Source organism: Channa argus, chromosome 1, assembly GCF_033026475.1.
Source record: "Channa argus isolate prfri chromosome 1, Channa argus male v1.0, whole genome shotgun sequence".
NCBI classification, from domain to species: Eukaryota; Metazoa; Chordata; class Actinopteri; order Anabantiformes; family Channidae; genus Channa; species Channa argus.
In genome coordinates this window covers 28,570,389-28,585,371 of record NC_090197.1, presented here as the reverse complement: position 1 = coordinate 28,585,371, position 14,983 = coordinate 28,570,389, and the positions used below count along the sequence as shown (strand labels likewise).

Below are 14,983 nucleotides of genomic sequence, written 5' to 3'. Positions count from 1 at the left end.
TATGCACACAAGTGGCCGTGGCTAGTTTGTCCATCTGGCTGCCATTTCTTATTAATGAATGTAAGTACACATAATTATTGCATCTGGCAAACAAGCTACAAGAGAAGGAACAAACATGCAGCAGCTGTTTGAGGTTTAATGTGTGTAGCTGGAAGGCTGCTGGATATAAACCCTGTTGCTAAGAAATACACAGATATACTATAGCTAAAAAAAACAGTAGATGTGTGTTTAGAGAAAACATATCTAGAAAAAACTTCAGTAAACTGTTTTGCTTTGAGACTCTTCAAAACAACACCCACTGTTCAGACACTGAAGGTTAGCGAAAGCTTATGGTCTGGGATTATTACAGAAAAAGTTCAAAGTGACTTGAAGCATAAGATTCAGTGTGCATGTACTTCATTAACAATTAACCAAGTGCACAATTTCTGGTTAACTTTAGGCAAAAGTGCTTCTGGTGCCTCAGTCTAACCACATGCAGGACACGAACCTTGGTCTTTAACATGATTGAGCAGCACTTACCTAAATAGAAAAAAAGTCTATAAATATGATAAAGGCATTAAAAGTCAATTAGTTGTATATATAAAAACCTGCTGGAGCCAAAATCTGCTCCAAAATTATCCGCCAATGTGGCCTGTGCAGCACCTGACAACAATCCACTGAACTTAATTAGCTTGTTTATCCACAAGATTAACTATTCATATTGTGCAATGCACAATTAGAAACATGTACTTTCAATTAAAGAGTAAAAAGTGAAAATAAGAGAAACTACAAGAAAACAGAAACAGATGGAGTCTAGTACGATTTGTAATCAGTCTGTTTCAAAGCTGATTAACACAAATAAACACAAAGTACGTGGTTGATGTTAACTAGTTAGACACACATCTGTAATATTTGTCGGTGCACCGAGCTGTTGATACTGTTCAACTGCAAAGTTCACTTTATTCATCCTGCTAACGGTACAGAGAGCCTGCAGAGCTCATTACCTTAACACCAGAGTGAGGGTTCTGTGTTTTATGTATTTGTTATGTAACTGTACTCTGTGTGTGTGTGTGCGAAATCACTGAGGCTTAGTTTGAAGCATCTCGGTTCAATGTGCAGATTTACAACCTAAAAACACACATTATGGTATCTCTTTCTCCACTGTGGTTTAAAATATAAGGGTTTTATAGTACGTGTATGTAAGAGACAGAAAGGAAGGGAGGGGGTAAAATGCAGTGTGTGTGTGTGTGTGTGCACCCCTGTCTGCACGTTACCTACACAGTGCAGATTTGTCTGTAGGAAATAATTTAGCAGCTACACACTCAAGCGCTGCAAATATAAGTTTCACGAAATACCAATAAAATTCTAATGTGGCCTGTTTGTGCAGACACTAAGCAACTACTTTTTATGGGAATACAGTAAAAATGTAACTGACTTCACCACTCTAAGAGCCCTGGACAGTGTGTATGGAGTGTCTATTATAGAACTGCTATAAGCAACTAATAAGATCAGATCTATAAAGATCTATGCACAACTGTTGATCAGTGAGGAACAGTGAGCAGTGGAATGAATGAGTCTCTAAAACAGAAAATCACCCAACAACAGAAGTCCCTTAAAATGCATTGCACGCAACAGAGTACATACTCTGATGTTTTTGAATAAAGGATACAGTCCCAACCAACTGGAATTCTGAATAGTTGTCACACTTCCAACTACTGAACCAATGGCAGCGCGAGTCTTTCATGTAGGTGAACATCCCTAAACATCAGACAAAAAATGTATTAATAACAATTAAGTTTTGCATATTTTCTGTGGATGGATGGATGGATGAGCAAGAGGAAGTAGAGGGGAAACAAAAGAAAGAAGCAAACAGGGTTCATGGAAAAACAATAGCAAGAAAATGAACATTCGATTGGGGAATTATGGACAAATTAAACAGAAGATAAAAGATAAAAGAAGATAAAAGATAAATTGTAAACATTAAAAGAATTGCTCAATTTACTAACATTATTAGAAATATATTATTATTAATAAATTTAAGGTACCTACAAGAACAAAATGTTAATCTCCACTGTGGTGACCCCTGAAGCGACAAGCCGAAAATGTTTTGCCCATCAACACCTACTCAGTGGTCAAAGTGTGTTAAAATGGTGACGTTTTATTTGAGGGTCAGAGTGATACAAAGTGGATAATGAGCAGGTTGTTAAGTAGAATCAAACGGGCAGGTTCTCCAGCTCTGACTGAGAAAAACAGCGGCAGTCTGTTCTGAGTGGAGACGCACATCTGGAGCGCTTGAATCTCCAAGCACCAGAAACCAACACCGCTTTAAGCATAAAAGAGGCCGTGTGTGTCTGTGTGTGTGTGTACACCTGTCTGTGTGCAGCTGAGTGTGTGGGTGAGAGAGACAGAGCCGGGGATTTCCCTGTGCAGCTAATGAAGGGAACACAGCTTTCATTGAGTGTGTTTCTTTGGGCTGACGTCCGCTGGCCCCAAAAACCTAAGACAACCACGGAAAGATGGAAAAACGATGGAAAGAACAGCACAAGCAGAGGAAACATAGAATGAAAGAGAGCGAGAGAGAGAACAAGAGGCAGATGCAAAGAGCATCAAGTCTGTTGATGTTATTCTCAACATACTGAAAAAGGTCTGAACTAAAACAGCAGGACCTTGGGGACTTGTATGTATCAGTATTTAAAATGGCCTGTGCTATCACATGACAAGACGTTGACTCTTAGTAAAGGAAATAATAAAGCTAGAGTGATGAAAACACACAGGACAAAGTGGAGTTTTAGTCAAAATTTAGACCTGGAGAAGTCGGCTCCGCAGTCTGAATTCAATCCACATGAATACATTATTTAATGCCTCAGAAAGCTGCTCAACTTGCTGTTCAACAATCTATGTTAGATCAGCTCATACTTGCCATGGCTCAACTTCAGATAACCTCACCTGGGTGATTGAGAATGTTCACCATCACCTGCCTAATACTGGGACTATCAAATCTGGCACAAAGACATCAGGAGGACATCATTTTGTCTGGTACCTTTTAATTAGCTTTTAAGTCCCACTGGGAATTAATAAATCTATATCTATTTATCTACAATAAGAACTAGACAAGCTCATAACCTTTGATGCTCATGATACTCATAATGTGTTGATGCTGTTCTCTCCACTGTGAAGATAGGGCTTCATAAGAATCTATTGCAACTGCAGTGAACCCAAACTGACCCGAAGATGCTCAGTGAAGGAGCAAGGTATAAATATTTCCGAGCCACTTGTTAAGACTGCAGGGAGACTACTCAAAACGCAATAACTGGGGACAAAAAAAGAGTAAATTGCAAAGCAAAAGACTGTTATGATACAAACTTTTCTGGTCTGAAATGAAAGTTTGCAGCTTCCAAAACTAACACTGATCCCTATTCTAAGGCATCTGAACCTCATTCTTGCTGCAGTTTCACTGACCTGAAACCCAGGAGCTTGTCCACTGAGACCTCCATTTAATAAAAAATGTAATTTTTATCCAATAAAAATCTAAACCTCTCTTCACTAGTTTCCAATAAAGTACGACTTCACTTTCCACTTTACAGTGCCATGAAAAAGTATTAATACCCCTTGAAAATTTCCACATTTTGTAACGATAGATAACCAAATGTTTTTCGTTGGGATTTTATGTGATAGACCAACATGAAGTGATGCATAATTGTGAAGTGGAAAAGGATAAATGGTTTTCAAAATGTTTTACAAATAAATATTTGAAAAGTGTGGCATCCATTTGTATTCAGCTCCCTTGAGTCATTATATTTTGCTGCAATTACAGCTGCAAGTCTTTTGGGGTCTTTTGGGGTCTCTACCAGCTTTGCACATCTAGAGAGTGAAACCTTTGCCCATTCCTCTTTGCAAAATAGCTCAAGCTCAGTCAGATTGGATGGAGAGAGTCTGTGAACAGCAATATTCACAATGGCCACAGATTCTCAGTTTGATTCAGGTCTGGACTTTGACTGGATCATTCTAACACATGAATATGCTTTGATCTAAACCATTGCAGCTCTAGCTGTGTGTTTAGGGTCTTTGTCATGCTGGAAGATGAACCTCCTCCCTAGTCTCAAGTCTTTTGCAGACTAACAGGTTTTCTTCTAAGATTCCACTGTATTTGGCTCCATACTTTGGGCAAAAAGTTCTATTTTGGTCTCATCTGACCAGAGCACCTCCTTCCACATGTTTGCTGTGTCCCCCACATGGCTTGTGGGGACTTCTTATGACGTATTTCTTGCCACTCTTCCATAAAGGCGAGATTTGTGCAGTGCACGAGTAATAGTTGTCCTGTGGACAGATTCTCTACCTTATCTCTGCTGCTCTTCCAGAGTTACCATGGGCCTCTTGGCTACTTCTCTGATTAATGGTGGACACCCATGTCTTTGCAGTTGTGCCACACTCTTTCCATTTTCAGATGCTAGCTTGTACAGTGGTCCGTGAAATGTTCATAGCTTGGGATACTTTTTATAACCTAACCCTGCTTTAAACTTCTCCACAACTTCACTCCTGACCTGTGGGGTGTGTTCCTTGGACTTCATGATGCTGTTTGTTCACTAATGTTCTCTAACAAACCTCTGAGGGCTTCACAGAACAGCTGGATTTGCCACACTATTCACATTTTTATTTGAAAAACTTTTGAAAACCATTTATTAATTTTCCTTTCACTTCACAATTATGCCCCAATTTATCACATAAAATCCCAATTAATTTTATATTATAAATATTTATGTTTGTGTTTGTAACGTGACAACATGTGGAAAAGTTCAAGGGGTATAAATACTTTTTTAAGGCACTATACCTTCCAGATTCTCAGTTTCTGTTCAACTTCTGTTACAAACCTCTTGGGGTACATTCAAAGATGTAACAATTTAGCTTTGACTTCTGGAAACTGTGCATCTCACCGTAGTCTGTGTGGAAGATCTGTCGGACCAGCAGCAGGAACCACTCCTTCGTCAGACCACCCATGTCCAGCCCCGCCTCCCCAACAAATGTCACCCGCAGCTTCTTCTTCAGGTCGCACCGCTTCCTCGTCAACTGCAGAGGGGGAAGTGGATCAACAAAATTAACCGACCCACGTGTGTTTTTGGTTGCACATGTGAAAGAGGCCCACATTTGCACTGTACTATAATTCATCCTTTTTAGACATTTGGTCTAACCCTCCAGTTATAGAGAGACTAACATTTAGCATATTTAGCCTTAGATTTCAGGGTTTACATCAGATTTATAGTTAGGTTTAGGCTAGACTAAGTGCTTGAGGTTGAGACATGAATGTAGAACATTAAAGGCGTACTTGCTAACCCTCACGAGAGCTTCTGTATTTTTGCCGCCCCCACACAAATTTGCCTGTTTTTCACTAATTAAAAACGACATTTCAAAGAACATATTTTTCTCCTGTCCTCACACCCTCATGCAGCCTTAGCCAGTTTCAACCCAAGGCATTTATCTCCATATGTGAGATGAATTCCTTCCATTATTACTGCTCAGTACTTCAGCAGAGGATTCGTGTATAAAGCCTTTTTTCCAGAAAAGTCGGGATGCTGTGTAAAATGTAAATAAAAAGAATGCAATGGTTTCAAATCAAACACATTAAAGCATGTTTTGATTGTAAATAGCATATCATGCAAAAATCCGTCTCCTCAAACACAGTTTTCTGCAAAAAGTATTTCTACACAGATGTACATGCACACAGGTGTGGTCGTAGAGGTTTCCAGAGGGGCCATCAAAAAAGCTCCAACCTCTTGAATGTAAAACGGAAAATAAAAATGTCTCTGCACATTTTCTTATGTTCCCTTCCAGCTTTCAGAGGCGGAATCAACTCCCAGATGTTCTGATGCACAAAAAAATGAGCGTGGAGCAAACACAACTTTTCTACTCAAACATCCTCATTTGTTTCTTATTGAATACCAGCACATGCAGAGAGGAGAGGGTTGTGTTTGTGTCCTAACCTCATCCAGTGAGTCGCTGAGGAGTTGTGCTCGTCGAACTTTAATGTTGAGGAACAGAAGGTTCATGTCCACTCTCTGCCTGCGAGAAACCTTACTGACCAGGCTTTGCTGTCAAACACAAACACACAGAATCAAAGCCTGTAAAGTATGTCAGCTTGGACTTTGGAAAAAAGGGACAAAACAAAAGGTCTGTGTTTCCGAGCTGAAGCTAGAAGTTATGGCTGTATAACAGGGGCTTGAAGCTGATATGTATTCATGTATATGGGCCTCACCCGGGCCTGGCTGATCATCTGTTGCTCTGAGTCTTTCTGGATGATGGCTTTCTTTACCACAGTTGAAAGGATGAAGGGAAACTGACAGAAGGAAAATCTGAGAGATGACAAAAAAGCAAATATGAAAACTTAATAATCCTGAAAAGGTTGTTTTTTCTGTAAGCTACAAACATATTTTCTTTGAAGCCAAAACAACAAGAGTTCCTTCATGACCAACTCTCCCAGCACAGTAGACAGAACTTGATCGATCGAAGAGTGAACTCTGGATCCATTTCTTTTAGCCAACGTTAACAAGCCATGACGCTTTCTGAAACCTACTTCACGGCTTCTCTGGACAAACTGCAGCTGTGGGATCTTTGGGTTACTTTGTCTCTGAAATCTTTAGAAAGAGCTAATGTTGCTCTTGGTCCTGAGTTGTGCTCAGTTAATGTCACATCTGTTAGTATTTCTGCTCCTTGTTAGCAGGCGAGACAAAACATGACTTGCTGTCTATTCTGCTGTTCTATTTATTATCCAGTTCCATCGTTTCTGCTTTTTGCCCTGAAGTGAAACTAAATATACTTTGGATTTGGACAAAAACAAGCAATGTGACTCAGGGTTCTGCGATATAAAAGCAAGTGTAAAGAACTTCACTCTAGTAGAAATAGGGTGTGTTCAATGAAATGCCAACAAAAAATGAGAAATCCACATGAATTTTCTTGCATTGATTTCAAAATTACGTCACCACAGGAGGGAAATGTTTTTCAAAAATGTCTTCTTATGTCTGCAATAGTTCCATTTTGTGAATCTGTACCTTCATCTCAAAAAATGACCAGTTCTCATAATACATACGTACTTACATACTACAAAATACAAACTTGAGTACACACACACACAAATTAATTTCAGAGATTAAATCTCTGCAATCTACTGTTATGAGGAGAAATAAATCTAACTTTTCTCTATTGCACAAAGATCACATGCTGGAATGCAGCAGAAACTCTTTTGAAAGTTGTTTTCAGTGAACCAACAAACCCTCCTCATGTTTCAATTATTGTTTCACACATTCAACAACTCTAAGGCAAAAGTCCTTTTCTCAACCACACTTCATTTTGTTTCAGTGTAACAGCTATTCGAACAACTCGGTTTAATGGTTTAACTAGAAGGAGAAAAGACTGGACAAACGTCTGACCTGCTCGAGCTGCCGTAGTTCTGCCAGGTCCTGTACTCCTCCATAAAGTCAATGTGCTCAAGAGTGATGTTGTAGAAGTCAGTGAAAGGCATGATGGGAGGAGAGGAGACACTGTTTGCTGCATCTAAGGGAAGGAAAAGGAAAAAACACACTTAAATATGTCAAAATGTGTTGTTTCATTCTACTACAATATTTGTGTGACTCACTGAACAGACTGAGCACTTTGGTGGCAGAGGGAATCCACCAGGAGCATTTGGCCAGAGGAGGAAGCTCATCTGGTTCTGCTGGAAACAGACGAGTGGAGATAAACTGCAGGAGGCGCTCGACCAGCTGCCTGAAACGCCTTGCTGACAGCCTGACACACACACACACACACACACACACACACACACACACACACACACACACACACACACACACTAAATTATTACTGGTTAACATCAGCAGCTTGGTCCAGTTAAAACTGCACAAATGGGTGTACAGAAATATACATGTGCACAAAAATAAACACGCTTATAGAAGAGCAAAAATAGTGTTGGATGGATAAACGGGTTTTGGATTCGAGCAGAACTAAACAGAACTTGTAATTTGAAGCAGCTCACTTTTAAATCATCACCACAAACATCATGAATTCCCCAGGACTCTATTCAGGCTGAGAGAGACGTGTAAAAGCAGGTATATATATATAAATACATACTTGAGTGTTATGTATTTAATTCACTGGAAGTGGATGATGTTTATGACAATATAACATAACAGTTTAGATATTTGCAAGGTAAAAGTACTTTAGTCTGACAGAAGCCTAAAAAATTCAGATCAATTCTCAGCTGAACTTGTGATATTTTTTTATTTACACTTTCACAATGAGTAATGTTACACAGCAACATAGAACAAGTTCATTTACATCAGTTTTTGTCATTCCTTTAATTAAATAATATACTGAAATTATTTATTTCTTAATGCAGTGCAATTTGCCCATTTAGGTCTGCACAAAGATTTAAACCTAATTATTGTGAAGTGGACAGTAATGGTTCTCTATATTCATGAAAATATCCCCTTTTCTTGTTTTCGTGGCTCTTCTGCTTAAAAGATCAGTAATAAAATGTTAACAAGGATGAAACTGCTGCTGGAGTTTGTTGGAATTTGAGGTTTGGTCCAGAATGAAGATCATCGCATCCTAAAGCTGCCTGAGATTTAGAAGTTTCCTGCTAAACCTGGATGTAAGGATGAGATAACAAGAATCAATCTGCCTAAAAGTTTTTACATTAATCATTTATTATTTTTATTTAAAAAAAAAACAAAAAAAACTTACGAACAGAGGTGGATAAAGTAACAGACAGAAAACAGACAGATGAGAAACGCTCGGGACAGATGTCAAAGCTTAAGTGCAAACCAAATCTGAACAAATGCAAAAGCCAGTGATTCACAGTTCCCACTCTCACACTTACTTCTTGAGCCAGTGAACCAGGAAGTGATGGTCGGCCTCAGACAAAGCTGCGATCTGCCTCAAGAGATGAGCGTAGATCACATAAGTGCTGGTGCTCGAATACTGGGGGTTCTACACACACACACACAAAATACATAGTGCATCATTGTATTACATCTTTAAACTACCGATTGTATAAATGACACAATAGATCATATAAAACAAACAAGCCCTTAGCCAATGTATTAACGACATGGTCAGGATGATCCCGGCCTATTTCATTGATTATGCAACAGGTTTAAACCACTGGCTGTCAGTCAGTGTGTGTATATATTTTTTTTTTCTTTTTTTTGAGAAACAGACATTTACATTTAAAACTATGACCTGGAAGAGGATTTTTCAATTTTTCACTTCTTCCTTAAAACATGAAGAGAGACAACTCGCTCTCTAACTGTCTCCATTCAGTTTTCAGAGGTGGTGAGACACAGAGATGGTTTAATGTGCAGCGTGCAGAGCCTACAAAGGAGGAGAAGTGGCCATCAGACAGACAGGAAACCAGCAGTGCTCAAGTGCACCATGACCTCACCCAGTCCAAATCTGTGTTGGTGTGTGTGTGTGTGTGTGCACATGGTTGTGTTCTCCTGAGGGTTGGAAGACCAGGCAAGACCTCAAAGTCCAATGGGACAAAATCAGACTTTTGGCGTGTGTGTCTGTGAGTGGAACCACAGTGGAACTATTCTAATTCCCAAAACCATATATGGAAATCAGACTGCGGGGAGAAAGAGATGGAGAGGTGGAGAGAGAGGAAGATAGGAATAGAAAGAGCAGGATCAAAAATATAATCCAATAGAACTGAAGAAAGATCAAAAATTGGTAGTGGAAAATTGAAAAAGGCAGAAATGGAAGGCGAGTTCACCTGAAAAAAGTGACAGAAGACATTGATGACAGTTGTTGCAAGTTCTCCAACATGCTGGACAACCTACACGCCCAGGCCATGCAGTACAGTACACTCAGTAACACCTTGGACTCCCCGTATTGTGTGTCTCAATGTTTAATCCTCACCTGAATCAGAATGAAATAAGCTCTCAAGTCGTCTTTAGTCCGAGGCCTGAAAGCACAACACACAAACACAAATGCCAGTGAAGCAAATCAGTCACTGCATAACATGGCAGTGCTGTGAAGAAATATTATTGTCTGAAAGCTGTTCAAAAAAACGGAAGTGATTCAGTGCTGCGAAGCTCCTCAGAAAGTTGAGGAAAAAAATTAATTTAAATATCATTTATAGACCCCCTAACAATTATATTTTAGTTAAAGGGGACAAATTAGACAATAAAATATTTCTCTGAAAAGTCAGAAAATCAGGTCAACCGCTTAGTTAAGCTGCCAGTGTAAGGGGGCTGTTTAAACAGCCTCATTCAAGGTTAATTTCTCATATTGTAACCGTTTTCTAGCCATTGCTAGAATACGGTTAAATTCTTTTCTATAGTCATCTTTCATCTTTCCTAAACAAATGATATATTAAAACCTAGCAGGTTTTGTCTTCTTTCAGGAAATGTAACTCTCACAAAAGGGCTGTTTTTAAATTGCTGCCCTGCCTTCATTTTATTGAGTATCTTCACATAAAGTTCATCACCATGTTCGGTGAAGCCTTCTGCCGTTCACAGTAATTTTGTTAATAGGACTAATACTTTTTCACATTTTGCTAGTCTGAGCAGTTCACAGTCTGTCTTCAGCAAATTTAAGTGACTCATCATGTTTAAAGCTGTCATTGCCGTGGTAACAAATACAGCTTTGATCAGTCTCAGAGCTGTGTCCACACACTCTACCTGATTTTCTCTCAAATGATACACAGTGGAGGCGCGCACACACACACACACACACACGCACTTTTAAAATAAAAGCCTTTTGATACTTTTTTCAAGTTTTTTTAGCTTTGCTGTTGCAAAATCATTAATTTTCTGCAATTCTGCACAAAAAAACATTTGCAGAACCCTGGAAGGACTGATAAATGTTGATCTGCAAACAATTTTCACTATTTGGAAATTATACTTAAAAGATGTGAGTGAAACATGAAATTCAGGAAAATAAAAACTGTGGACCACAAAATTTAAAAGCACAGATGTGTAACAGAGATGTTCTCACCCTTTCCACTCTCTCAGCAGGCTGTTGATGATTCCTTTTAACACTGACTTCTGGATGTCCTGAGGCTACACACACACACACACACACACACACACACACACACACACACACACACACACACACACACACACACACACACACACACTAACATCAGACTCAACAATCCTAAAACACCAATAAAACCACTTCATCATAGTTATGTAACCTTTTACTTGACCACAAAGGGCCCTTAAGAACACAGACACCTTTGCGAAGACCAGGACACGAGGTTTTGCTGTAACTGCTTTAGTATTCAACTAACATATTTTCTCACAGCTTGTTACTGAATGTCATTAATAACCATCATGTGGAAGCTCATCAACTCAGCAAGTGTGTAAAATTTTATAGAATGCATCCAAGTTTATATGCAGGCTGTAATCTCAGCTACTAACTTCTACTACTTAAAAAATACATGATCCACATGCTTGGTGCCTAAAATGTTTGATAAGAGCATCAGAAAAGATGCATTGAAGAGTGAGCGAACCCAGGCTGTTAATCATGCATGGATGCTCCATAATAAATCCTAGCAGCTAGCAGATCTAGAAGCAGCTCAATGCTATAAAAACCTCATAGTCCAGAGCTTGTATGTGTGTGTGTGTGTGTGTGTGTGTGTGTGTGTGTGTGTGTGTGTGTGTGTGTGTGTGTGTGTGTGTAGGTCGCGGCCTTACTGTGCTGAGCAATGCGTCGTAAACAGCATTGACAAACTTGGAGTTGACTCCTGAGTCGTCTGTTGTGTTAAACGATCCATTCGCCTCTCGCTGGGAGATGGGAGCAGCAAGAGAGGGAAAAAAAAAGAAAAGAGAAGGAAGGGGAGCCATAATAATAGTGAGGGCATCTGGTGAAGTTTTACCAGCTTTTGTGCACAACATGTGTATGTTTGTGTGCATTTCTGTTTTTACCTTGAAGGCAGCGTTAATTTCTATAAAGGAGTTGAAGCTGGTTAGGTAAAACTCTCTGACCTCCCTCCAGTCACCTGATTGGACAGCACGCTCCATGTCCTCCCTGGCAACACACACACACACACACACACTTTAAAAACACAAACTAGGCCTTGCTCACAATACAGTGCTTGTCTGAGTTTGTTTCAGGCAGCGATGATAAATCAGGTTTTGTGTATTTTTCAGCTGACACATGGACAGCTAGTGCTTCTGGGTCCCAGTTCAGACAGTCAAGACTCACAGAAACTCCTTGGTGGTCTTGGTGCGCAGCGGGATGATGGGGTCAGTGGGGAATGGAGCTTTGACCTCGGGGGGCAGAGTGTCAATGGAGAGACGCTGCTTCTGACGAACATCGCTGCAGATCGGAGGCAGTTCTCTCCCTGGCAGAGACATTTACACAGACAATAAATCAGTCAGTCATTGTGTTCGCTATTGAGCAGCAGTTGAACTTGCTGATATTACAATAGTTACAGGACCTGAGTGTATTTTAAACAAACTGTCTCTGACATTTTTTTCATTCAAAGTTGTTCAGATTTCTCAAACAACCAACCAGGGTCTATATCAGGCCTCTGTAAATGATTAGCATAAAATCTGCATTATTCATGAACCCCCACTCTGATTGGCTGCAGGTTTAACCCCAGGCAACAGGACCATGACGTAATGAATAATGCTGTGGCTGCACCAGGTAACAGCAACATAAAGAGTAAGACATGTATTGATAAGTAAACGGGAATTGGATCTTTAATGTGGAGAGAGAAGAACCTACTGTGAAATCTTTTCTAAGATTCCTAATGTCATTTTAATCCTAAAGGTACCTAGCTTAGCTTTAGCAGCTCTTACCCTAAGAATAATTATATTTACATATTTAGATAAGGCACAGCAAATTAATTTATGTAGCCCGTTTCATACAAATGAAAACTCAAAGTGGTATAGACTCAAAGGATATTATGATAAATGCATAAATCCATAAACCAACAAAATGGTATACAAATAAATACAAATATATATAAAATAAATAGATAAAAACAATAAAAAGACAAGGGGACAAACCATGTCAAAGACAGCTCACACATAAAGACTGTTTCCACCAACTATCACAGATTTGTCATCTCTGACAGTCTGGAAGTAGCACAAACCCTGATGACTGAGTAAACTGGCGACAAAACACTTAACAAATGGTTGAGAATCACTGGACATCCTGGAGAGTCTACAGAGACAAGAAGGTAAGATAACTTTATAAAACACTACTACATTCAGGTGCCCAGTATACTGTATCTCACCCACGGAAAATCCCCTGTCGGTAGTTTTAATGTTGTGGCTGATCAGTATAAATGAAAAAACATTTACAGAAACCTCAAACAACTGATGTCCTTCAGCAAAAGCTCTGCAGCTTCACTTAATAAAAGTCAAGAAGGAGGAGAGATGTTTTTTATTTCCTTCTGTGGAAACACGTAAAGATGATGAGAACACGGCAGGGCAGCAACAGAAAGGAGAGCCCGTGAAGGAGTCAGCCTGAAACGCAGACGTCACTGATGAGGTTTCCATGTAAACGCCACAAAACACACAAATGCACAAACAGCAGCTATTAACCCCAATCAGTGTAATCGCAATCCTCCATAATTCACCATCCTCCCACACTTCTGACCATCTTTCCATTCTGTTTCTAATTAGTCTATTATTGCCTCCGTCTCCACAGTAACAATAGTCACCGGCAGGCTTGTCCAGGTGCATTGTGTGTGCTCATTCTATTGGTTTGGACACACTGTAAAAGCAGAAGATAAAAGGGGACAAAAGCAGAGAGGCTGCAGACACTGTGATCAGGTGTTACAGCCACATGTCTCCGTCCTTTAACATAAGAGCAACACTAACATTTGCTGGGGAAAAAAAAGATTATAGGCTCATTCAAATTAAAGTTCATCCTCCTAAAAGTAAATATAAAAACACTAATAAGCTGAAATTGACTTAACTCTCTGTACCACCACAATACAGTTTTTTTATGCATTTATGTAGACAAAAGATTTGTATTGTCTTTTTATTGAATGGTTTCAATTATTCAATATTCAAGTCTTCCAATTTTCGTTTTTTAACTAGCGACATGAAACATGGTTTATACACAGTTTTCTAATACTGGCAAAATCTCTTTGAGTGAAGAATTAAGAATTTTAGGAGTTTTGCTACACAGGCACATTGCTAATGCTATGTTGCTAGCTTTCCTAGCACCACTTAGCAAACCTTCTATCTGCTTCCTTTCCAAGTGCCAAAAAAAGTTTGATGTGGTCCCAGCTGTCTCAGTAATTGTGTCTCTGCAGAATTCTGTGGTTTAGGAAGCCTAATATATTTAGAAATGATTTAGCTGACCTCTTTTCCCAGAAGTATGAGTGAAGGGGGGGAGGGGTGACAGCTGATGATTTCCAATCAAAAATAAGTGAAGTTATTGGCTGCATTTGAAGCCGGACGTTTTACATCAAATTACAGTAAATGCTTCGCCAATTTAGGGATCCTGCCACAGTTTTTAAAAAGTGTTCTTTTTAAAGAACACCTTAAGACCAAGACCAATCTTGAGTACTACAACACTGCTATTAAAGACGTCTTTTACCTTATATTCCTGTGTAAACTCGGCAGTCCATGTCCACCCAGGACCCTTTTCTTTTTTGTTCCTTTCAGCAAAAGTTGCTCTGTTTATTAAACAGCAGTCGTTTTGTTTTGGCAGAAGAACGGCCGTGAATTTTCACTCTCCGCTTGCTTAACTGCAATGGACTTATTTTACCGTCCAGCAACTCATACTTGAAGAAAAACAGTTTAGTAATTGTAACAACACTCTGTATTGGCAAGTACTCAAATGTATATAGTTGTACTTGAACTCAGTGTGGGAAAAAGTGGTATCCGGAGATTCCTAGTATCAACTAAAGTGGATGACAATCTAGAAACCCACCAATAGAGCAACAGTTGAAAATTAAACCCAAAGTCAACAATAGAACATTACACAAAAAACAGAAAGAAAAACTTAAATTTTAAGGGGAGGAAAGAAAATGAATGGGGAA

At 39.3% G+C, this 14,983-nt stretch overlaps 1 protein-coding gene across 2 annotated transcripts in view; it reads right to left on the bottom strand.

Annotated features, from left to right (window-relative positions):
- hectd2 (HECT domain containing 2) overlaps positions 1 to 14,983 on the bottom strand; it is a 41,985-nt gene that overhangs the window by 16,818 nt on the left and 10,184 nt on the right. For both annotated transcript variants that reach the window (XM_067511982.1, XM_067511983.1), the window contains 12 exons: positions 12,184 to 12,322; positions 11,904 to 12,006; positions 11,673 to 11,762; positions 10,966 to 11,030; positions 9,886 to 9,931; positions 8,846 to 8,955; positions 7,604 to 7,752; positions 7,398 to 7,521; positions 6,227 to 6,323; positions 5,955 to 6,062; positions 4,911 to 5,043; positions 1,649 to 1,737 (listed from right to left, as the gene is read on the bottom strand). In XM_067511982.1, the coding sequence (XP_067368083.1) occupies positions 1,649 to 1,737; positions 4,911 to 5,043; positions 5,955 to 6,062; positions 6,227 to 6,323; positions 7,398 to 7,521; positions 7,604 to 7,752; positions 8,846 to 8,955; positions 9,886 to 9,931; positions 10,966 to 11,030; positions 11,673 to 11,762; positions 11,904 to 12,006; positions 12,184 to 12,322 (1,253 nt within the window). The remainder of the gene's footprint in view (positions 1 to 1,648; positions 1,738 to 4,910; positions 5,044 to 5,954; positions 6,063 to 6,226; positions 6,324 to 7,397; positions 7,522 to 7,603; positions 7,753 to 8,845; positions 8,956 to 9,885; positions 9,932 to 10,965; positions 11,031 to 11,672; positions 11,763 to 11,903; positions 12,007 to 12,183; positions 12,323 to 14,983) is intronic.